We start from the raw sequence: 24722 nt of genomic DNA, 5'->3' as shown, positions 1-24722 counted from the left end.
GCTTAAACGGCAAAACAAAGCCTGCAATTGGCCGAAAAAGATGAATGCGTATAGCACGTGGCTGACGGCATACAGAAAGCATTTTTTTACTATTTTGTATTTGTAAATATTTTATTCTCCTGGATTTACTAAACTCACGGATATAAGATGACCACGGCTGCACATTATTATGAACACAACGACTTTGGTGAGCTACTCCGGGTTTTATATTGTCCCTGTATCTTGTTTTAGACTGAACTCGATGTTTCTGTGATAAGCGGTGCAAATAATGGATGGAACGGAGTGTCTTTTTTTAAATTGAACTCAATTCCAAGTGTTTATTGTCATATGCACAGTAAAGTTGCGAGCGAAAAAGAAAATAGAAACTAAGGAATGGTTGGCATTTCTTGAATCCCAAGACTTTAACCTTCCGAATGATGGAATGATGCATTTGAGTGACATCGTACGACACGTATTTGCGTCTTTGCAAGCTTTGGGAATGTTAAGGGGGTCATAAGTTTGACTGAACTATCTGACTGTTTTGTCGACGTTCCCATTGTAGCGCCTTATAATCCGGTGCGTCTTATGGATGTCAAAAATAGGACCAAAAAGTATTTTTTCGGGGTGCGCCCTATAACCCGGTGCGCCTTACAGTGCGGAAAATACGGTAATTTAAATGTGCTAATTATTCTGTTTCGTTGCTTTCAAAGTTGGACTTGAAAATCCCTACTTTTTGTAAATATAAGAAATTCCTATCACTGAGAAGTTATCGTGGACAAAACAAATCGTCATTACACTTCTTAAAACCGATTTAAACTTAACATTCCCAAAATTTTTGGCTTTTTTTTTCAATTTTTTTCAAATTTTGATGTTATTGGACATTAGCTTGAATGCTATTTCTTGAGCACAGCTGCTTAACCGGAAGTACGTCACTAAACCCAGAAGTACGCCATTACAGCACCTTGCTTAATACTTAAGATTGAAAAGCGAATAAAATCGATAATTACGCCACTAAATAAATCGTACAGGCACATGAGTATATATTTTTAAGAAGAAAAAAACGACACTAAAGTATCTTTTCTCACCCAAAGCGAGAGAGTTCGACGCCGTGACGCCATCGCTTTTTACTTGATGTATTTTTTCGCTCAAATTTAGGAGAACAGATTTAAAATGAGCCAATTAAATATTGTCTTTTGGCGAAGTGTTTTCTTTTCAAAATGGGGAACAAGAACAAAACAAACACTTGTTGCTTTATTTTTGCACGTGACATTTTGGTGTATCCACCTTTTCGATTGACACCCAACTCCGCCCTTTTGTGTCTACTTTAGGAATTCTCATTTTAATAAATACACAAAAAAAAATGCACGTTTTACATGCACGTAAAATGCATTTCAACATTTTGTGTACTATGCACACTGCAAAAAGAGTGTTTTGTCCGCATGAACGTGTGCATGCGCTGTCGGTGAAAATAAAGCAAGAATTCAGCATAAAATGAAGCATTGACTCATTTTGCGTTTACTTTAGCTCAAACGTGATATTATTTTGAGTTTGGATAATATTTTTTCGTGCAAAACACCCACAAAAAATAATTGTTTGTTATTTGAAGTTTATACTTTCATTTTGATTCATAAAATGTGAATTATTTAGTATATTTTCCCACTTGCGGCGATTACAATTGGATGGATAGATAAAAAAAGGCTGAATGCACAGTTTTAGAATTTCTGCTTGTATTTGCAGCGTTTTGGAAAACAAGTGGACAATAAAACTCATTAAGCATGTTTGCCTTTTTTATGTGCATGCTCTATATCTGCACTGATAACAGCAACCATTTATTATTCCAGCAGAAGCCCTATATATAAAATTACTGTTCCATGTTGAATATTTACTTATAAAAGCAATCACTCACTCTTTCACTATTGATACGATGCACTATTCTTTTATTGCACTGTTCTTGTAACTCGGGCCCGGTCAGTGTTGTAAATATTTTCGTTTATATATCCCGACAGTCTCTTATTTTCTCCTAAATGTCTTTATTACCTATTACCTACCATGGCTATGTCTATCTGGTTGCATACAATATTTCACAACGTTGATATAAATGACCATAGAGACAATTTAATTGAATACTGCCTCATTAATATTGCTTATCTCTATACGTGCACTACCTTGTCAATAGTCGCCAGTTTACCACAATAGTTTTTGTCTATGTATGTTAATAATGGAGTGCCACGTTTAATTTAGTTGTAAACAATGCTTTCTATGTTGTCTTCAATGACAATAAAGACAATTCCAATTTTAATATAAGGATAACAATTGCAATATAGAAAAATATATAAATATAGCAGTCTCCGTAATATTTGGTTTACTGTACAGCACATTTTAATTATTGCATGCACACATGTTATCTTCTGAGTGTGTGTGCAGAGGAATTAAAAGAAAAATGAACTGGAAATCGAACATTTTTGCGTGCGTGTTGATGCAAAAAGAAAAAAGAAAGGAAGCTCCAACAAAGACTTGCGGAAAAGATGCAAACGCCACGCATCTTCGTGACCTATATTCCATCCACGCAGGCGAGGCGCGCCTTTCACAACGCATTTATCTTGTCTGCGAGCCCCCCTCCCCAATTAGAAGCTCCCCAGCATGCACTTGAAGATGCAAGCGCCGCAATATGCGGTGCAAATCTTGCACTCGGGATTTGGCTTCCGAATCAGTGCAGGGAAACGAATTGAAAAGCCGCAACGATGCAGTTGTATTTGAAACTAAAACACAGTAAATTGCATTAAATATAAAGTATATGATAAATAATATATTATTCTTTTTTAGATAAAGAGCAAAGGATTTTATCTATTTTATACCCGTGGAAATTTGCACTGTTTGGTTTTAATGTGAATTGTTATTAGCACTGTTATTATTCTTTTTTTAATCTCTCTTTATCTTGCATCTTGAATGTGTCCGTCTCTTTCTTTTGTCTTCTATATAAATGGCTATCCTTAATATTATGGCTATTAGTATTGTTATTAATAGAGTATGTTTTTGATGTTGTTTTTATTATTTTTAGTGTTATTCATATTTAAGCAGTACCGTGTAGCATTTAAGTCTATTTAAAGTGAAATGTTATTCATATTTTTGTTACTATAGGTGTTAATAGTTTTATTAGCGCCATCATCTTTATTGTTTTACTACTATTAATGTTATTATTATTTATTTTGCACCATGTAGGTGTCTGTTTAGTTTATCCTTGGTGTGAATTGTTATTAGTGTAGTAGATATTTCTGTAGACATTATTATTATTGTTGTTTTATTGGCGTCATCCTCGTTGAAGTTGTTTTTGTGTTTTATCAATCTTAAAATTGTCATTCTTAGGGTGATAATAATTTGAAGGCAGGGAAATAAAATGTGTTATCGAAAAGAACTATTACAACCCGGCCTTCAGTGTGTATTAATTGATCGATGGACTTATTTATTCGTGTATTTATTTAGTTGAGTATTTCTTGGTTTCTGCATTTATTTACCTTATTTAAGTGAGCAATAAATTAAAAAACTGCGACCAAACATTAAAGCTTACGAATAATTGCAGCAACAATAGGGTTTTGATGAATTCAGAATTTGAATTGTATTTATTTAGCTTAAGCGAGCGGTAAACGAAAAAGGCGAACTGCATCGATAGTAGGCTAATAATTATTAATTTTAATGTAATTATGGGCTTCTTTATATTCGAATTTAGGTTGATTAAGCGAACAGTAAACGAAAAAGAAAACAAACAGCAGCAACAACACGTACGAAATATTTTAGCATTTATTGTATTTATTTTCGTATAAATAAACGCCGTCCGTAAACCATATGGTTCAGGAGACGCGTGGTAATTTATTTCGATTTAGTTTGAAGCAAATAATGATACATCAATATTTTTCAAAGGGCGCCCGTGGTCCGGTTCTTGGTTCGGTTCTGGCGTCGATATCAGGTCTCGGAGGATCGTTGGCGTTTGACAGTGATAAACGAGTGCGGGTCGAGTTAATTATTTCGTTTTATTTCTCTTTTGTAGAACTAAGAATATACACAAAGAATACAGAAAGAAAGGAGAGAAATAAAAAATATAAAAAAAATGAAATGATTTATTCCGTGTTTACGCTTTAACCCGTGCACGCGCTTTTCTGCAGCAACCGCAGCTTGTTTTCTTTCTTTTCGTTTTTTTTCTTTGTCGAATTTGTGCGGTGGGCCATCCATCATGGCTGTCAGCATCAATCCAATAACATCAGCCGTGCTCAATTCCGTCCCCTATCGAACGGAGAAGAGACGTGACCTGCTCCGACAACTCATTTTCTTGTTTTTTTCCCTTTTTCTTTTTTACACCCACGCTTTCGTGTCCTTGCCCCCCCCCCCCCTCTCACCCACTGATTCATCCCACTGTATAAAAAAACCCTAATTGTTTTATATGCTGCATAAAAAAACAAGAACACAAGATCCCCTTCAAAAAACATCATCTTTATAAATTGCACACACAAAAAACATGAAAAAAAGCCACACGAAAAAGCACAATAATCCATTTTTTTGTAAATATAACACAGTGTTTGTAAAGCTTCAAATCGAATTAAGAACCAAAACGTGTCCTTTGCTCCGCCGTGGTACAAAAATAAATAAATAATTTAGAATCAAAAGTGGGGCGAAAAAAATGCAAGAATGCCCCCTCCCATTGTCCTTTTTTTTAAATAAATAGGGGCCCAAAAAGTCCGTCGGGTTCTTGGTGGTGACTTTTTTCAACTGCAAAAAAATAAAATAAAACCAAAATAAAACCAAAATCCAGGTGATGCATTCCCTCACGTGATTTTCAACACATGTGCGTGCAAGCGTGAGGGGGGAGGGTGTCCACATTTTGGAAGATCCCTCACCCCAAAATGGAGGAGGCCTGCAAAAAAAACACAAAAATATGCCATTTAATATAATTCCAATTATGAGTACAATATTAATCATGTGTTAGCGTCACGTGACCCGTTCCATGGTTCTAAATGTCATAACGGATGTGTCTCAGTAGCCAATAAATCAAATTACAACGAAATTATATGAATTTTAGATGCATATATTAGTATTAACTATATTGAGCAATAGTTCTTTCTTTTAGGTTATCAGGAATGCGTTAGACCCCAAAATTGGTGGCAATTTCTAACACAACAGGGGTCAATCATTGTCATTCGTTTAATGTCATTTTCATTTGTTATTTTCGTTCCTATTTGTCGTGGTAGGGGGGGGCTAACGTATTTTTTTCTGCAGAAAAAAATGACATTTTTATTAAATGACGATTAAAATGATGTAGCAAGTGATGTGAAATTGGGGAAAAAGCATGGGGAGGAATTTCTTTATTGATTAAAAATCAAAATATGATCATTTCACAGTCACAACTTTCAGGATTTTTAATCTTTAGATTAATTATTTCTATGCTTATCTTGAGGGTTACGTTTAAAATTATAAGAACAAACTTAGCTGCCTGTTATGAAGAATAAGAATGGCAATCTTTTTTTAATTATTCAGGTTTTATTGCAGGAATTAACAATTAATAGCAAAAATGGAGAGGAGGAAAATAATCCAAATGTAGAAATCTGACCTCCCGCCCACTTGGGGCAGTACATCATAATCAACCCCAATCCACCTGTGCTCCAATGCATTAAGTCTTACTAGCAACTTATTTAAAGTAGAAGAAGACAGGCAATTTTACCTCCTCTTTTTAATAGAAGAAGAAGAAATTATATATAATTTTGAAGGCTTTGTTGAACAAATCGCATTTAACAAAAACAGAGGAAAAATAAAGAAACATGCCAGGGGAGAAAACATAACTTACATAAAGAAGAAGAAGAATATTAATAACTCATTTTGAGAAGAACAAGAAGAGATCTGAGCTGCTCATTTTAGGTGGAAGAAGAAGAAAAGCGGCCATCTTAGAGACTCACTTTGAGTAGGAAAAGAGAGGCCATTCTAGCTGATCTTTTTGAGTAGAAGAAGAATAGTGGCCATCTTAGCCACTCATTTTGAAATAAAGAAGAAGAAAATCAGTTTTTTTTGGGCTGCTCATTTTAAGTAGAAGAAGAATGAAAGCAGCCATCTTAGCCACTCACTTTAAGTAAAAGAAAAGAAGACATCCTAGATGGTCTTTTTGAGTAGAAGAAGAAGAATGGTAGCCATCTTGGCTGCTCATTTTAAGTAGCAGAAGGAAAAAAGCGGCCATTTTAGCTACTCACTTTGAGCAGAAGAAGGGAAGCCATTCTAGCTGATCTTTATGATTAGAAGAAGAAAAAGAAGAATAATGGGTATCTAAGCCACTCATTTTGAGTAGAAGAAGAAGAAAAGCAGCCTTTTTTGCTGCTCATTTTAAGTAGAAGAGGAATAAAAGCGGCCATCTTAGCCACTCACTTGAAGTAGAAGAAAAGAGGACCTGTTAGCTTGTCTTTTTGAGTAGAAGAAGAAGAAAAGTAGCCATCTTGGCTGCTCATTTTAAGTAGAAGCAGAAGAAAAGCGGCCATTTTAGCTACTCACTCTGAGTAGAAGAAGAGAGGCCACTCTAGCTGATTTTTGTGAGTAGAAGAATAATGGTAATCTTAGCCACTCGTTTTTAGTAGAAGAAGAAGAAAAGCGGCCTTTTTGCTGCTCATTTTACGTCTTAGCTACTCCTTTTGGGAAGAAGAAGAAAAACGTCCATCTAAGCCACTCATTTTAAGAAGATTTGAGAGATCACCAGCCAAACTACACGTCTTGAAAATGGACTTTGTTTTTTCAGCATTTTTTTTCTCCAGGAAAATGGATTCATAAATGTTCTTGATGAGGAGAAGGAAAAGAGAAAAACATTTGAGGACAACAATGCGTCTGAAAAAGGAAATCATGGTCAAATTTGAGAATAGTTCACGTATGCCATCCAACTGCTGCACAAAGGTACAGTTTTTATCTTCACTTATCAGGTTTATTCTTTTATCTAAACATTGAAATCATAATTGTTGGTTAAGTACACATTGTATTTATTTTCATAGTATTTTTGGTTGTTTAAGTGCACCTTTTATTCATATTTGGGGTATTTTGGAATGCTCAGGAACGGATTAATTGAAACAACATGGATTCGTATGGGAAGAAATGTTTCGAAACTTGATCAATTTGATGTTCGGACAACGATCTTGAACTATTTAATATCCCATGGATTTATGTATCGATTTATATTTTGTGTGGATATTTTCAATGTTTTATGAGTTCATTTTTGTCAAACAAACGTTGAAAACATGAAAAATTGTCTAGGTGCCACTCTTGAGACCCCTTCTCTATAAAATATCTAAAAATAAGCATATAAAGTGAAATAGTCATGAAAACGGACAAAAATAATTATATATAATACTTATAACAATACACAATAAAGCCAAACTAAAAGACGCAGCAATTGCCCAGGAATAAAGATCATTTTGTCCTCATGCCATGAGGCTCTTTAACTCCACCCGGGGGAGTAAAAGCCCACATGAAACCCCAGCCCCACATTTGCATATTACCCTTTTCCGTAGCACTATTTAAATACTCTATAGCAAAACGTTATATTGGGCATTTTTGTATTCTGTATCTTTATTTTATTATTTTATTTTTCAACACAAGGATACTGCTGGAAGTGGGAATTTCCCAAAAGGGATGAATAAACTATATCTATCTATCTAGACATCTATCTATCTATCTAGACATATATCTATCTAGACATCTAGACATTTATCTCTATCTAGACCTATATCTATTTATCTCTATCTATCTATCTAGACATTTATCTCTATCCAGACATTTATCTCTATCCAGACATATATCTATCTATCTATCTATCTATCTAGACTTATATCTATCTATCTAGACTTATATCTAGACTTATATCTATCTATCTAGACTTGTATCTAGACTTATATCTATCTATCTAGACTTATATCTATCTATCTAGACATCTATCTATCTAGACTTATATCTATCTATCTAGACTTATATCTAGACATATATCTATCTAGACATATATCTATTTATCTGTATCTATCTATCTAGACATATCTATTTATCTCTATCTATCTAGACATATATCTATCTAGACATTTATCTCTATCTAGACATATATCTCTATCTAGACATATATCTATCTATCTAGATTTGTATCTGTCTATCTAGACATATATCTATTTATCTCTATCTATCTATCTAGACATATATCTATTTATCTCTATCTATCTATCTAGACATTTATCTCTATCCAGACATATATCTATCTAGACATTTTTTTTCTATCTAGACATATATCTATCTAGACATTTATCTCTATCTAGACATATATCTATCTAGACATTTATCTCTATCCAGACATGTATACATCTAGACATACAGTATATCTATCTAGACATGTATCTATCTAGACATATATCTATCTAGACATTTATCTCTATCCAGACATATATCTATCTAGACATTTATCTCTATCTATCTATCTAGACATCTAGACATGTATCTCTATCAAAAAACATAATAATAACAACAATGATAATGACACAAATCATAGAACAATACTAATAAAGATATTTTTAGTTCATTTTATTAAAAGGCTTGAGAAGAGAAATACCGTATGCTACGGAACTTTTGTCTGAAGGGTCATAAACCTGCCAAGTTTTATTGCTCTTTTAACCCCATATGACCCTCATTCCAAAGTGATGACGTCACTACACGTCTAACATTCCTGAAATTCCTTTCTGAATCAATCAATCATAAATCATACATATGTTGGGTCATAAATCAATCGGATTTCATAAAGTATGACGGGTATTACTTTATTTTTTATTAAGAAAGGAATTTTAGGGGGTAATTGGCGTCAGCACTTCTTAATATTGGGACTGTTGGAATTTTTCAGAACGTGGAGTTAAAAAAGCTCTAAAACTTGATAAGTTTTTGACATAACCGCCACAGCCTCTTTATCTTCTCAGGCCCTATAAAATGAATACAAATATTAATTTTGTTAGTATTTTAAGTCGTGCAATTATCGTTTTGTTTTAATTATTTTTGTTTGTGAATTATGATAGATTTAAGGCTGTTCATAAATCAAACATAACTTCTAAAGGAATTTCAGAAACGTACTGTTGTCATCACTTTGGAATGCAAGGAATATTGGGAATTTGGCTTTACAAAGCATTAAAACTTGACAGGTTTATGACTTATTTGACGAAAGCTTCATTGTAATTTTTCTCTTACCTGCATTGGATTATGATGAGTCTTAAATCAATCATAATTCATAAAACATTACTGTTTATAGTATTGTCATAAGTAGTCTCATTATCATAATTGTTATAGTAATGGTTTCCATTAATATTCATATTATTGGTTAATTAAGATGGATTTATAAAATCAATCAATTATGATTGATTTAAGGCTGGTCATAAATCATTCATAATTCATTAAGGATTTTCAGGAATGTAGTGATGTCTTCACTTTTTGAATGCCAGGAATATTAGGAATATGGGGTAAAAAAAAGAGTAAAACTTTACAAGTTTATGACCCTTTTGACAAAAGCTCCATACTTCTTCTCAGTCCTTTAAAAAAAATGAACACAAATATTATTGTTGTCAGTATTGTTAGAAGTAGCGCCATAATCATTGTTGTTATTATGGTTTTTATTGTTATTGATATTATTGGTTAGTGAGGATTGATTAAAGACTGGTGATAAATCATTTTTATTGAAGTGTGTGATTGATTTAAGGCTGCTCAGGAATTATTCCCAATTCATGTAAAAGGTTAGTGCTGGGGTAAGGCTAGATTTAAGACTAATAAATGACATTTGATAAATATCTATATATACAACATTAATTAAAACATTGTCACTACAGAAAAAAATGAATTAAAAATCCCTTATGCTATTGATTTAAGGCTGGTCATAAATCGAATTCATAAAGGAATTTCAGGAATAAGGTGCTGTCACTTTGAAATGCTAGGAATGTTAGGAATTTGGGGTTACAAAGCAATAAAACTTGAAAGGTGAATGACCTATTTGACAAAAGCTTCATTGTAATTTTCCTCTTACCTGCACTGGATTATGACCAGCCTTAAATCAATCATAATTCATAAAATATTATTGTTATTATTGGTTGATTCAGATGGATTTATAAAATCAATCAATTAAGATTGATTTAGGACGAGTCATAAATCATCCGTAATTCTTTAAGGATTTTAAGGAATGTCGTGATGTCGTTCCTTTTGAAGAATGTTAGGAATATGGGGTCAAAAAAGGAGTAAAACTTGACAGGTTTATGACCCTTTTGACAAAAGCTCCATACTTCTCTTCTCAGTCCTTTAAATAAATGAACATAAATATTATTGTTGTCAGTATTGTTAGAAGTAGCGCCATAATCATTGTTGTTATTATGGCTTTTATTGTTATTGATATTATAGATTAGTGATGATTGATTTAAGGCTGGTGATAAATCATTCTTATTGAAGTGTGTGATTGATGTAGGGCTGGTCATAAATTATTCCCAATTCATGTAAAAGGCTAGTGTTTGGTTAAGGAATTTGACAAATATCTAGATGTACAACATTGATTTAAGACTGGTCATAAATCTAATTCATAAAGGAATTTCAGGAATATGGTGTTGCCACTTTGAAATGCTAGGAATGTTATAGGAATGTGGCAGTCAAAAATCAATAAAACGTTCTAGATTTATGACCCTTCTGATGAAATATTTATTTTGAATTCTTGTCGGCCCGCATTGTGTTATTGTGTTGCACCTTAACAAAGTGTATGACGTTTTTGTCGCGCTGTTCAAATGTTATGGCTGCGAGTTGATGGCGCGTGCAAGAGATTCATATTTCCGCAGTCGTGGGGGGTGGGGTGTGTGTAATTTATGGCCGTGGTCAGCATATGTTTTCACTGGGGATGAAATTGAGGAAGGGGAGAGGGGCAATCCAGCGGTTTCTCTGCAAGACCCCCCCCCCTTTTTTTTTTCATAAGAGGAAATTGGCGTTAGTTCCGCTCTGAAAGCCGCGATTCTTGTTCTTTTTGGTACACTCGGATTTGACGTGTGGGGGTGGGATTTCTTTGGGGGGGGGGGGCAGGAGCCCGATTTTGCCCCCACGCCAGCCACGGCAGCTCCCATTTCCATATAAAGAGCTCCATTCATCAAGCTAAGTGTCATTAGGGCTCATTGAGCAGCCGAGTGTGGCTCTTAAATAAAAACTGCCCAGGGAGGCCATACGTCTTCATTTGACAAGTCAGTCTGGTCGGGGGGGGGACCCAACGGGGGCGGGAGCCACTGATTGCGACACCTCGGAGCAAAAAAACCCCACCTTATTTATCTCATGGGGTTGATTTCAAGAATAGAACTAGAAAACATGTTTTGGGATAAACCTTGTTTTGGAACACAGCAATAAACTGGGCTTCGATTTTTGCTGAGGCTAAGGTTAATGCTTGGACGAGGGCTAAGGCTAAGGGCTAAGGCTACGGTGAAAGAAAAAGGCAAAGACCAGATTTCAGGCTAGGGCAAGGGTTAAGCCTAAGCAGGGACTAATGCTGATGCTAAGGCTCAAGTGAAGGCTAAGGCTAAGGCTAAAGCAAGGGTTGAGGCCAAGGCAAAAACAAGATTTCAGGCTAAGGCAAAGGTCAAGGCTAGGGCAAGGGTTAAGCCTAAGGCAAGGACTTATGCTAATGCTAAGGCGAGAGCTAAGGCCAAAGTGAAGGCCTAAGGCTAAGGTTAAGGCTAAAGCAAGGGTTGAGATAAGGCAAACACTAATGCTAAGGCAAGGGTTCAAGCAAGGACTAACGTTAGGGCAAGGGTAAATGCTAGGACTAAGTCTGAGGCAAGAGCCAAGGCTAAGGCAATGGCTCATGCTAAGGTGAGAGCTAAGGCCAAAGTGAAGGCCTAAGGCTAAGGTTAAGGCTAAAGCAAGGGTTGAGGCTAAGGCAAAGACCAATGCTGAGGCAAGGGCTAATTTTAAGACTAAGTTTAAGGCTAAGGCTAGGGCAAGGGGTAAGACAAAGGCAAGGGCTAATTTTAAGACTAAGTTTAAGGCTAAGGCTAGGGCAAGGGGTAAGACAAAGGCAAGGGCTACCGTTAGGGCTAAGGCAAGGACTAATGCTAAGGCAAGGGTAATGCTAGGGCTAGGCCCAACTCTGAAGCAAGGGCTTAGGCTACAGCAAAGGCGAGGGCTAAGGTTAAGACTAAGGTTAATGCTAAGGCAAGGGTTAAGGCAAGGACTAACATCAGGGCAAGGGTAAATGCTAGGACTAAGTCTGAGGAAGGAGCCAAGGCTAAGGCAAGGAGTGCGGCTAAGGCTATGTTTGAGGCTAAGACCAAAGTTAGGACTAAGGCAAGGGTTAAGCCAAAGACTCAAACTAAGGCAAGGGTTAATGCTAAGGCTAATGCTAAGACCAAGTCTGAGCCAAGGGCTCAGGCAAGGGATAATGCTGAAGCTGGGGTAAGCCTGGGTTTAAGGTTAATGCACGACACTACAACAAAATCATATCAAAAAATTTAATTCATCCAATGTTTTCATGAAAGATCTAGTTTATGGAAGATCGCGGGGCATGGTTTGCCCAACCAGAGCTAGCTTTAAGGCCTATGGACTTACTTGACCCTGTTGCCGAGGCTGTCGTTAGCTTGTCTGCTTTACATGTAGTGCCACTGCCCGTCCATGCCCATGTTCATGCCCATGCCGCCCATTGGACCTACGGGGAAGCGCAATGTGTCAAAAATTCTAAGGCTAAACAGGTGGCCATTTTTAAGTCTATGTAAAGCTAACGTGCTAGCTCACCTGCAGGTCTGAGGCCCATGTGCTGCTGGCCGTCCAGGACGAAGCCACCCATTGGCTGTCCGTCGGGACTGTAGGCGGAGCCTTGACTCACTGGAAAGAAAAATGGTTGGGTTTGACAAAGTCTCTGGCAAAGACCAATGCTTGCTCTAGGCTAAGCGCTAAAGTTAAGGTTAAGGCAGAGGCAGATTATTAGATTAAGGCTAAGGCTAATCATGAACCAAGTGTTAAGGCTAATTATAAGGCAATAGCTAATACTAAAGTAAAGGCAAGAGCCAAGGCTAATGCGAAGGCTTAAGCAAGTGCAAAGACAAAGTCCAAGGCAGTTTGACTAAGGGCTAAGGCTAAGTCTAAGGAAAAGACTAATTCTATGGCAAGACCTAAAGCGATGGCTAAGGCTAAATCTAAGACAAGAGCTAAAGCTAAGGCTAATCTAAGGCAAGTGCTAATGCTAAAGTAAATGTAATGGCTAAAGCTTATTATTAACCTAGCCCAAATGTTAAGGCTAATGCAAGAGTTGATTGTAAGATTAAGGCTAAGGCTAATTCTAACACAAGAGTTGAGGCTAATTCTAAGCCAAGGTTTTAGGTTTAGGATAATTCTAAAGCAGGGGCTAAAGCTAATTCTAAGCCAAGCACTAAGGTTAAGGCAAGGGCTGATGATCAAATTAAGGCTAAGGCTAATCCTAAACCAAGGGTTAAGGCTAATTTTAAGGCAAGTGCAAAGACTAAGTCAAAGGCAGTTTTACTAAGGGCTAAGGCTAAGTCTAGAGAAAAGAATAATACTATGGCAAGACCTAAAGCAATGGCTAAGGCTAAATTTTAGACAAGGGCTAAGGCTTAGGCTAATCTAAGGCAAGCGCTAATGCTAAAGTAAATTTAATAGCTAAAGCTCATTCTAAGCCAAGCGCTAAGGTTAAAGCAAGGGCTGATGATCAAATTAAGGCTAAGGCTAATCCTGAACCAAGGATTAAGGCAAATACCAAGTCTAAGGCAGTTTGATCAAGGGCTAAGGGTAAGTCTAGGGCAAAGACTAATGCCAAGGCAAGAACTCAAGCAATGGCTAAGGCTAATTCTAAGGCTAATGCAACAGCTAAACAAAGCGTTAAGGTTGATTCCAAGGCAAGGGCTAAGCAAAGGCTAATTATAGGGCAAAGGCTAAGTCTGGGGCAAGGCTAACACTTGGGCAAGGATTAAGGCTAAGACTAAGTGTAACGCGGTTTGGTTTGACTAAGGCTAAATTCTTAGGGCAACGGCTAAGGCTAGGGCAAGTGCTAAGACTAATTGTGGGTCAAGGGCTAAGACAAAGGGGTATTCTAAGGCAAGGGTTAGGGTTAAGGCTAAAGCAGTGGCTAAGGCTAATTCCGAAGCAACGGCTAATGCTAAAGCTACCTGCTCGATTGGACTGGTCGATCATGGGTTGGACTATTCTCCGCCTTGCGTTGATGAACCTGCAAAAGAAAAAAAATGGGTGCGGGGTTTGTATTGATTTTGGTTTAGCCTCTTAGCCGCAGGCTACGGTGTGCCTAGCGGCTCATCCGATGCGTTTTTCCTGAACGTGTCCCCGGGGCACGTTTAGACAAATGTCCGTCTTAATTTCAATTTGGACGGCAAGGTGTCAACAATGTCCTTTCAAACGGGATCGAAAAAAGGGACTTTCAGTTCAATTTTGCGCCTATTTGTTTAAAGGTGATGTCCCCTTTAATGTTTTGTCCTGTTAGAGCTGATTAAATTGATACTTTATGCGCTTGTATATGGTTCAGTTAGAAATAGTCGGTTTTCCAACAAATCCTGTGACAGACTGCTATCACGGTCTTGTTCCACGGACAGACTGAGGAGATCATTTCTTCCTCATGCCATGAGGCTCTTTAACTCCACCCGGCAGAGTAAAGGCCCACATGAAACCCCACCCCTACATTTGCACATTACACTATTTTTATGACAGTGTGTATTTTCCGTAGCACTATTGAAATACTCTATATCAACACGTTATATTAGGTATTTTTGTATTCTATATCTTTTATTTTCTTATTATTTTATTTTTCAAGAGAGGGATCCTGATGGAAGTGTGAATTCCCCTACGGGGATGAATAAAGTATATCTATCTATTTATCTATCTAGACATCTAGACATCTATCTAGTCATCTATCTATCTAGACATCTAGACATCTATCTAGTCATCTATCTAGACATCTACCTAGACTATCTAGACATCTAGACACCTATCTAGACATCTAGACATATATCTATCTATCTAGACACCTATCCATCTAGACATCTATCTAGACATCCATCTATCTAGACATTTATCTAGGCACCTATCCATCTACACATCTATCTAGACATCTATCTAGACATCTATCTAGACACCTAGACATCTTTCTAGACTTCTATCTATCTAGACCTCTATCTATCTAGACATCTCTCTAGACATCTATCCATCTATATCTATCTATCTATCTATCTATCTATCTAGACATCTAGACATCTATCTAGACATCTATCTAGACATCTATCTATCTAGTATTCTATCTGGACATCTATCTATCTATCTAGACATCTATCTAGACATCTAGACATCTATCTAGACATCTATCTATCTATCTCTATCTATCTATCTATCTAGACATCTAACTATCGAGACATCTATCAATCTATCTAGACACCTATCCATCTAGACATCTATCCAGACATCTATCTAGACATCCATCTAGACACCTAGACATCTTTCTAGACTTCTATCTATCTAGACATCTATCTATCTATCTATCTATCTATCTATCTATCTATCTATCTATCTATCTATCTATCTAGACATCTATCTATCTATCTAGACATCTATCTAGACATCTATCTAGACATCTATCTAGACATCTTCTATCTAGACATCTATCTAGACATCTATCTATCTAGTATTCTATCTGGACATCTAGACATCTATCTAGACATCTATCTATCTAGACATCTATCTATCTATCTCTATCTATCTATCTATCTATCCATCTATCTATCTAGACATCTAACTATCGAGACATCTATCTATCTATCTAGACACCTATCCATCTAGACATCTATCCAGACATCTATCTAGACATCCATCTAGACACCTAGACATCTTTCTAGACTTCTATCTATCTAGACATCTATCTATCTATCTATCTATCTATCTATCTATCTATCTATCTATCTATCTATCTAGACATCTATCTAGACATCTATCTAGACATCTATCTAGACATCTAGACATCTTCTATCTAGACATCTATCTAGACATCTATCTATCTAGTATTCTATCTGGACATCTATCTATCTATCTAGACATCTAGACATCTATCTAGACATCTATCTATCTAGACATCTATCTATCTATCTCTATCTATCTATCTATCTATCCATCTATCTATCTAGACATCTAACTATCGAGACATCTATCTATCTATCTAGACACCTATCCATCTAGACATCTATCCAGACATCTATCTAGACATCCATCTAGACACCTAGACATCTTTCTAGACTTCTATCTATCTATCTATCTATCTATCTAGACATCTAGACATCTAGACATCTTCTATCTAGACATCAATCTATCTAGACATCAATCTATCTAGACATTTATCTAGACATCAATCCTTCTAGACATTTATCTATCTAGACATCTATCTATCAATCTATCTAGTATTCTATCTAGTATTCTATCTAGACATCTAAAATTCTGCATTGACTTTGTTTACGTTTTTGTTCAGTGCGGGCTAGTTAGTGTTAAAGCATTGCATGCTTCCTTTCACGTTTTTGTTCAGTTAGTGTTCCAACATAATCCGTGTTATCCTTTTTTCATGTTGTTTTTCAGCGTGAGCTAACGAGTGCGCCTCCTTTATATTTCGCGCTCTCGTCGTCAAGGCACTCTCATTATGTTGCCCTCCTTTCATGTTTTGTTCCGAGTGTGTTCCCTGTTTTGTTCCCGCGTCGTCTTTCTTCGTGTTATTGTTCGGATAGTGTGTCGGTGTTCCGACATATTTGGCATTTTCTTTCTTACAAGTTTTTTTTTTTAGTTCGAGCTAATTAGTGTGCCTAATTAGTCGGCCTGTTTTTTGTTTTATAGACTTGTTGAGATGGCACGGTTGTTGCGTTGTCCTACTTTCATATTGTGTCCTGTTATAGATAGTCGATGCTGGAACTCGATGCAGATGTTGTGGTAACTTAATGTTTGGTTCTGTTAGAGCGGGTTGATGTTTCTCTTTGTCTTTTTGCTCTTTCTTTTGCCCTTTCTTTCTGTAACTCTATCTTTTTGTCTTTTTGTTTTTTCTCTTTCTCTCTTTTTATTTTATCTTATTTTTCTCCTGTACTCTCATACTTTCTCCCCCTCTCTCTCTCTTTTGCTTTCTTTTTTTTCCTTTTTATCTTTCTCTTTCTTACTCTCTTTATTTCTCCCTTTCTTTTGCTCTTTCTCCATTTCTTCTCTCTTTTCTCTCTCCCTCTCTCTTTATCTTCCTATTTTTTTCTCTCTCTTACTCTCTTTTTATATTTTCTCTTTTACTCTTTCTTTTTCTCTCTCTTTCCTTTCATCTTTTTTCTCTTACTCTCTTTCTTTTTATCTTTTTTCTCCCGTACACTTGCTTTCTCCCTCTCTCTCTCTATTTTTTATCTTCCTATCTTTCTCTCTCTCTCTCTTACTCTCTTTATTTATCCCTTACTTTTGCGCTTTCTCAATTTCTTCCCTTTCTCTGTCTCTTTTCTCACTCTGTCTCTTTTTGTCTTTTCTGTCTCTTGTCTTTTTTCTATCTTACACTTTCTTCCTCCCTCTTGCTCTTTCTTTCTTTTTTTCAGTCTTTTTATCTTCCTATCGTTCTCTCTCTTACTCTCTTTATTTCCCCCTTTCTTTTGCTGTCTCACTTATCCTTCCCTTTCTCTATTTTCTCTCTCTCTCTTTATATTATCTTTTTCTCTCCCTTACGCTTTCTTTTTATCTTTTTCTCACTCTTACTCTCTTTCTTTCTCTCTCTCTCTCTGTCTTTCTCTTTATTTTTATCTTCCTATCTTTCTCTCTTTATTTCTCCCTTTCTTTTGCTCCTTCTCCATGTCTCCCCTTTCTGCCTTTCTTTTCTCTCTCCCTGTCTTTCTCTCTTTCAACTTTTCTGCTTCTTTTTGTTATCTTTTTTTCTCTTACTCTTGCTTTCTCCCTCTCGCTCTTTCTTTCTCTTTCTTTTTATCCTCCTATATTTCTCTGACTCTCTATTTCTCCCTTTCTTTTACTCTATCTGCATTTTTTTCCTTTCTCTTTCTCTCTTTTCTCTATCTTCCTATCTTTTTCTCTCTCTTACTCTTGCTTTCTCCCTCTCGCTCTTTCTTTTTATCCTCCTATCTTTCTCTCGTTGACTCTCTATTTCTCCCTTTCTTTTGCTCTTTCTCCATTTCTTTCCTTTCTCTTTCTCTTTTTTCTCTATCTTCCTACCTTTTTCTCTCTCTTACTCTTGCTTTCTCCCTCTCGCTCTCTCTTTCTTTTTATCCTCCTATCTTTCTCTCTCTGATGCTCTATTTCTCCCCTTCTTTTGCTCTTTCTCCATTTCTTACCTTTCTCTTTCTCTCTTTTCTCTATCTTCCTATCTTTTTCTCTCTCTTACTCTTGCTTTCTCCCTCTCGCTCTCTCTTTCTTTTTATCCTCCTATCTTTCTCTCTCTGACTCTCTATTTCTCCCCTTCTTTTGCTCTTTCTCCATTTCTTACCTTTCTCTTTCTCTCTTTTCTCTATCTTCCTATCTTTTTCTCTCTCTCTTACTCTTGCTTTCTCCCTCTCGCTCTCTCTTTCTTTTTATCCTCCTATCTTTCTCTCTCGGGCTCTCTATTTCTCCCTTTTTTTTGCTCTTTCTCCATTTCTTTCCTTTCTCTTTCTCTCTTTTCTCTATCTTCCTATATTTTTCTCTCTCTTACTCTTTCTTTCTCCCTCTCCCTCTCTCTTTCTTTCTCTTTCTTTTTTATCCTCCTATCTTTCTCTCTCTGGCTCTCTATTTCTCCCTTTCTTTTGCTCTTTCTCTCTTTTCTCTATCTTCCTATCTTTTTCTCTCTCTTACTCTTTCTTTCTTCCTCTTTCTTTTTATTTATTCTCTCTCCTTGTTTCTGTCTTTTTTCTCTTTCTTTTTCGACTTCCAACAATACACCCGGTAATAAGATATTAGGTAGTTCAGGATAAGTTATTATTTTAGAACCGCATACGCTAATAAGTGGCAGAAAAGTAGCTGGAGGCTTGAAAAGGGGTCGGAGACCCCTGCTGGAAAGTGTGGGCGGCCTACCAGTTGTTGACTTGCAGAATAGTGAGTCCGGTATCCTGGGCCAGTTGCTTCTTCTGTTCCTCAGACGGGTACGGGTGCTGCGGCACAAAAACCAAACCGGGACTGAATTTTTGGCGGATACGAACTAGTACCCCACCCCAAACCCTCCGCCCACCCCCACGTTTTGCCCCCGTCAACACTCGGGGCCAAAAGTGCCCGGCTTTATTTGACATAATTTGACATCGCTTGATAAACGATCGGGTGGGATGTAAGGAAACACAATGGGGTCTTTTGTCCGGGGTTTGGTAAGGCCGGGACCCCCCCAGGACCCCACCCCGCCTCTCTTTCTCCCCCCCCCGTCCACCGGCCTTGTTCTTTGCAGACGAAGGGCAGCAGATGGTAAGCCACGTGGCGTGAAGGGGATCGACACTTCTGCCGCCTTTCTTCTGCTGTCGGAGCGTGGTGAGGGATGAGGGTTCGAGAGCTGAGATTTCTGGTCCTGAAGACGATCCGGTTTTTGGTTTTGCCGGTGGAGCTTGTCAGCCCGACTGATGATTGAACCATCAGTAAATGAAGTTCTAGACCAGGGGTGTCAAACTCGTTTTAACTCGGGGGCCAAACGATAGAACAAACATTCTCTCGGGGGCCGGACTAGTAGATTAAAAAGAAGGAAAAAGAGAGATAAAGAAATAAGAGAAAGAGGAAGGAAAAAGAGAGAGGGCGGGACAAAGAAAGAAAAAGAGGGAGAGAGCGTGAGAAACAAGAGATAAAATGTCGTGAGAGAGGGGAAAAAGAAAGGGAAAGGAAAGAAAGAGAAATAGAAAGACAGAAGGAGAGAAAAGAGAAAAGAAAGTGCGAAGGATAGGAAGAAAGAGAAAAGAGAGAAAAGGAAAAAAGGAAATTAGAGCAAAAGAAGTTAAAAAGACACACAGAGAGAGAGAGAGAGAGAGAGAGAGAGAGAGAGAGAGAGAGAGAGAGAGAGAGAGAGAGAGAGAGAGAGAGAGAGAGAGAGAGAGAGAGAGAGAGAGAGAGAGAGAGAGAGAGAGAGAGAGAGAGAGAGAGAGAGAGAGAGAGAGAGAGAGAGAGAGAGAGAGAGAGAGATTTTGTCTTTATTGTCATTGATATCATTGTGTCTGGCATTGTGTTCTGTTAGACCGCAGACACTGATCAGGGTGGGTGTGACTCTCTGTGTGCGCAACTGTGATTGGCTGGTGTATGCTGTCACGCGAACAGCAGGCGGCTACTAGCTTTTAGCGGATACATTGAAAAAAAATTATCAATTAAATAGAAAGTCAGAAGAGCACAAGAAAATGGGGATCACCACTAAAGTGCTGCGTGGATTGTTATGGAATCGATGAAATGGCAAGCAATAGCGAGGCTCCAGGTCCGACCTAGTGTTACGGCTTGGCTAATAACTCTGCTAAGCCACCGCTGAGGACCCTCTATTTTGCCACCGCAGGTACATTAGCCATGAAAGCGATGACCTTTACTGCTACAATTTGAATAAACTGGTTTTATTTTAATTATTGTAGAGGTCTAGCTCAATTCAAGGACAACTGATGCTAGCGCGCAGCTAGCCAGCCTCTCTCTAAATTGCTTTCTAACACTGAAAGTGTTACGGTTGCCATGGCGCCCAATTGGCCCCGCCCGTGTGGCGCCAGCTGCAGCTTGTCGACAGATTGGCTCCCTGTCAGTATTTAAACTCTGTCTTGTCAGTCCCGTTTTGTCGGTCCGTCTGCAAATCTGTTTTTACATGGCAAGCACTTTTTCACCTGTCCTGCTTTTTGCTCCTGTTTGTCTCCCATCACGATCCGTTTTTGATCTCGACCACGTCTACTCTCCTCTCCTGGCTTTCGACTCGTTTCCGGCTCCGACCACGTTTTTGCTCTCCTGTCCTGGCTACTGACCCGTTTTTTTTTTTCGTTCCCGACCCCGCCATCGTCCTACTTCCACTTTCAGAGCGACCTGCTCCCCGCGACCAGCAATCGCCGGATCGCGTGTGCAATCCTTTCCCTTCTTGCCCAAAAAAAACTGTGAGAAACGTTACCCGAGTGGGTCCTGTCTCCGTTCTGGTCCTGACAGAAAGGGAAATCCCTTTAATTTGGTTTTCCTTTGGTATAATTACAATAAAACTGCAATCATGTGTTATTATGTGGTATGATTCGTAGATCTATGTTGGTTATTTTGTTACAGTCATATACTTTCAGTCGGTAACGACGTCATCTCGAGGTAAGTTTAACCCTTTGGGGTCTTTGATTTGGCGGGTTTTCACTTTTGGCAGATGGTTCCGGTCCCTATTAACCGAGGAAAAACCCAGGGATCTCCGCACTGGTAACTGGACTTGGTACGTTGCCCGATAGTCTCGGCAAGTCCCGGTTCCTGTCCCGCTACCTTCGGCGTCAGGCAAACGGTCGTTTGACCGGGCTAATGAGCCGCTAATGAATCGGATCATGAATCGAATCCTTTCCAGCTGCTGGCTCAATAGAGGTCCTTTCGGGCCCCTCCAAGGGCCACAAAAGCACGGGGCCGCCACTCCGAGATCCTCGAGGGTTCTCGAGTCTCCTCGGCATCGAATCAGGACTGAAAGCGGATCGGGAACACAAAAGGGATCATTCAACCGTTTTCTTTTGCTGCTGGAAAAAAGCAAAGGTGCGTTTTCTGAAAGGACGGTATCGTTTTCTTGGAAGTAAACAACTTTCGAGGACATCCGAGAAAAAAAAACACGGCGTCCTTAGGACCCCGGACAAAAAGACCGAGAACTCCAACCTGGAATCGCTCCAAAGGGTGGAATGGTACTACAATGAGGTTTATTTTTATACGTGACGGCTACAAAACCAAATGGGAGGTTCGAAGCAAAGAGTAGATGTTTCGGAGTTCAGTGTCGGGTGGACTATCAGAATCTGCTGACCGGTGTAGACTCCGTGAGGAAGGGTACCTTCAGAATTATCCTTACATGTTCCCAGAGAGCTCTGGGACCAGGCCAGTTTTCTGAAAAAAGGAATTGTTGGTTGCTTCTGGCATCATTTTATCTCGCTAAAGTCTCCTTCTAACTCTCTTGAGCTGAGTCAACAAAGACTGCTTTCATTTCCGGCCAGTGTTTCCTATTTCTATCCGGAAGGCATCTGAATAACTTGACCCTAGCCTCGCTATCGATGACACCAGGGGTCTGCGACATGGTGCCTCGAGAGAAACCAGGCAGCCCCCTGAGACAACCAGAGTAGTCATGGGTCATTATGATTTTCTGGGTAATTTGTGTGACGTATAATGGTTGACAGAGCCTATTTAAACCTCTTGTATTATTAGCATAGTCATAAACTAGTAATAATAATGTGTTATTTCATGAATCCCTATCAAACTGGAAGTCCTTTGCGCTAATCAGTTACAAAAAGTAGCTCTTTGTTTCAAAAAGGTGGACAATATGTACAGCCCTTAATCACAAAGAGTCTCAAAGGGCAAGTGACGGATCACTCAATTGGAAAAAATAGGTGACGTATTTACCTGGTCTTTAGAAATCTCTTCCCGTATGCGTTGGATCTTCTCATTAAAGAAGACCGTAAAGTCATGTTGCCTCGTTAGCGATGCTACAGTGTCGAAAAGGATTTCGGGGTTATTCTTTTGTGCCGCCATCACCTTCGAAAAATAGGCTGATTTTGCAGAGGCAAGGGCTGCTTTATACTATAACAAGCCGTCACAGCAGGTTTGACGGAAAACTTCAAGCTTGGGCGTGCGTCTTTTGGGTCCTGATTTAAGCCGTAGGGGCGCCACGGAATCCAGGACACTAGCCAGGGTAGCATTACTCATTCACGAGTGAGTCAATAGAGCGTTTATATAAAGGAAATAACGCAACTACTCCTGAAAGAAGATCGGAGAGCTCAGAAACTATGCCACTCCTTTAGTTTCGATAATACAACATTTAGCCAGCAGAACTGGACAAGGACGTCATGTAGGACAGATCCAGCAGGAGGACACTTTAGACAAGCAATTGCGTTTCTTACGGTGAGATGCTGGAACAGCCACGCTCTCATGATGTTGGTGGCCACTTTGGGGAAGATTCCTCGTTTCTTCTGCCTTTTTTTGTCCTGCTCGTCTTCGTCTCCTGTGCCCGGGGACGCCAGGCTGTTGTCCAGACCGTCTCCTGCCGTGGACAAGGACAAGCAGACGCCATAGAGTTGAAACTCAAAAGTGGGCTCAGCGAGAAGACTGACAAGTTAGCGAGACGCGTGTTTGTTTTTTGTCCTCACTGATGGACAGACGAAAAAATGGACGCTGTCCTCTTTTGACCAAGATAGCGTCCCTCACCTTCTTTTGCGCCCCCCCCCAAGATGAGCTAATGAAGTGTGGGGGCTGGAGAGGGCAGTCGGCTATTAATGCAATCGGAGTCAGTGACTTGACATGAAGTCAAAACCTGAAATAACGAGGTCTCGTTCGGGGGGGGACCAGATTCGGACGTGACCTCCATCTGAATCCGGACGAGTCATTTTAGACCGGGTCTTCAGTTTTTTTGAGGGCCACGCAGTATATTTGAAGACAAAGTTCAACAAAACCACCAAAACTGAGTACTATTGAAGTACTTTTTAGTATTTCTGTTGTCAAAATTTTGCAGTATTACTGTAGTTTTGTATTTGTAGTATTTTTCCTTTTTTATTTTTGTGGTATTTCCATTGTACAATCTTTGTAGTATAGCTGTAGTATTTTTGTACTATTACCTTAGTTGGATTTTGGTGGTTTTTTTGTTGTTTTTCTGCCGTCAGATTTTTGTAATATCTCTCTAGTATTTTTATTGTATTAATGTACTTTTATTTTGAAGTATTTTATATCATTTATAGAGTAGTATTTTTGTAGTAAATCAATCATATATTTTTTTTGTATTTATCGTTTTTTTGTAGTATTAGTTTGGTGGTATTTTGGTGATATTTTATTCGTATTTCTGCCGTCAGATTTTTGTAATATCTCTCTAGTATTTTATTGTATTTGTGTACTTTTATTTTGAAGTACTTTATATCATTTATAGAGTAGTATTTTTGTAGCAAATCAATCATATATTTTTTTGTATTTATCGTTTTTCTGTAGTATTATTTTGGTGGTATTTTGGTGATATTTTATTTGTATTTCTGCCGTCAGATTTTTGTAATATCTCTCTAGTATTTTTATTGTATTAGTGTACTTTTATTTTGAAGTACTTTATATCATTTATAGAGTAGTATTTTTGTAGTAAATCAATCATATATTTTATTGTATTTATCGTTTTTTTGTAGTATTATTTTGGTGGTATTTTGGTGATATTTTATTTGTATTTCTGCCGTCAGATTTTTGTCATACCTCTCTAGTATCTTTATTGTATTAATGTACTTTTATTTTGAAGTACTGTATATCATTTATCGAGTAGTATTTTTGTAATAAATCAATCATATTTCTTTTTTGTATTTATTGTTTTTTTGTAGTATTTTTTGGTGGTATTTTGGTGATATTTTATTTGTATTTCTGCCATCCGATTTTTGTAATATTTTTAGAGTATTACTGTAATTTTCTTTTGAAGTATTTTGTATTATTTATAGAGTAGTATTCTTGTAGTAGTTCCATAATATAGTTTTTGTAGTATGTCTGTCATTTTTTTGTAATATATTGGTGATATTTTATTTGTATTTCTGCCATCAGATTTTTGTAATATCTCTGTAATATTTTTAGAGTATTACTGTTCTTTT

The 24722-nt window shown here is 37.8% G+C and overlaps 1 protein-coding gene across 1 annotated transcript in view; it reads right to left on the bottom strand.

Annotated features, from left to right (window-relative positions):
* Window positions 1–4440: 4440 nt before the first annotated feature.
* meis2b (Meis homeobox 2b) overlaps window positions 4441–24722 on the bottom strand; it is a 39285-nt gene continuing 19003 nt past the window's right edge. Inside the window, exons 8-13 of the mRNA XM_088324874.1 lie at window positions 23016–23155; window positions 19042–19118; window positions 14148–14206; window positions 12760–12849; window positions 12577–12673; window positions 4441–4882 (exon numbers count right to left, since the gene is read on the bottom strand). Coding sequence (XP_088181000.1) covers window positions 12615–12673; window positions 12760–12849; window positions 14148–14206; window positions 19042–19118; window positions 23016–23155 — 425 coding nt within the window. The 3' untranslated portion in view covers window positions 4441–4882; window positions 12577–12614. The remainder of the gene's footprint in view (window positions 4883–12576; window positions 12674–12759; window positions 12850–14147; window positions 14207–19041; window positions 19119–23015; window positions 23156–24722) is intronic.

This window comes from Urocampus carinirostris, chromosome 20 (assembly GCF_059441175.1).
Source record: "Urocampus carinirostris isolate Australia breed hairy pipefish chromosome 20, RoL_Ucar_1.0, whole genome shotgun sequence".
In the NCBI taxonomy this organism is placed as follows: Eukaryota; Metazoa; Chordata; class Actinopteri; order Syngnathiformes; family Syngnathidae; genus Urocampus; species Urocampus carinirostris.
This window is presented reverse-complemented; position numbering and strand designations above follow the sequence as displayed.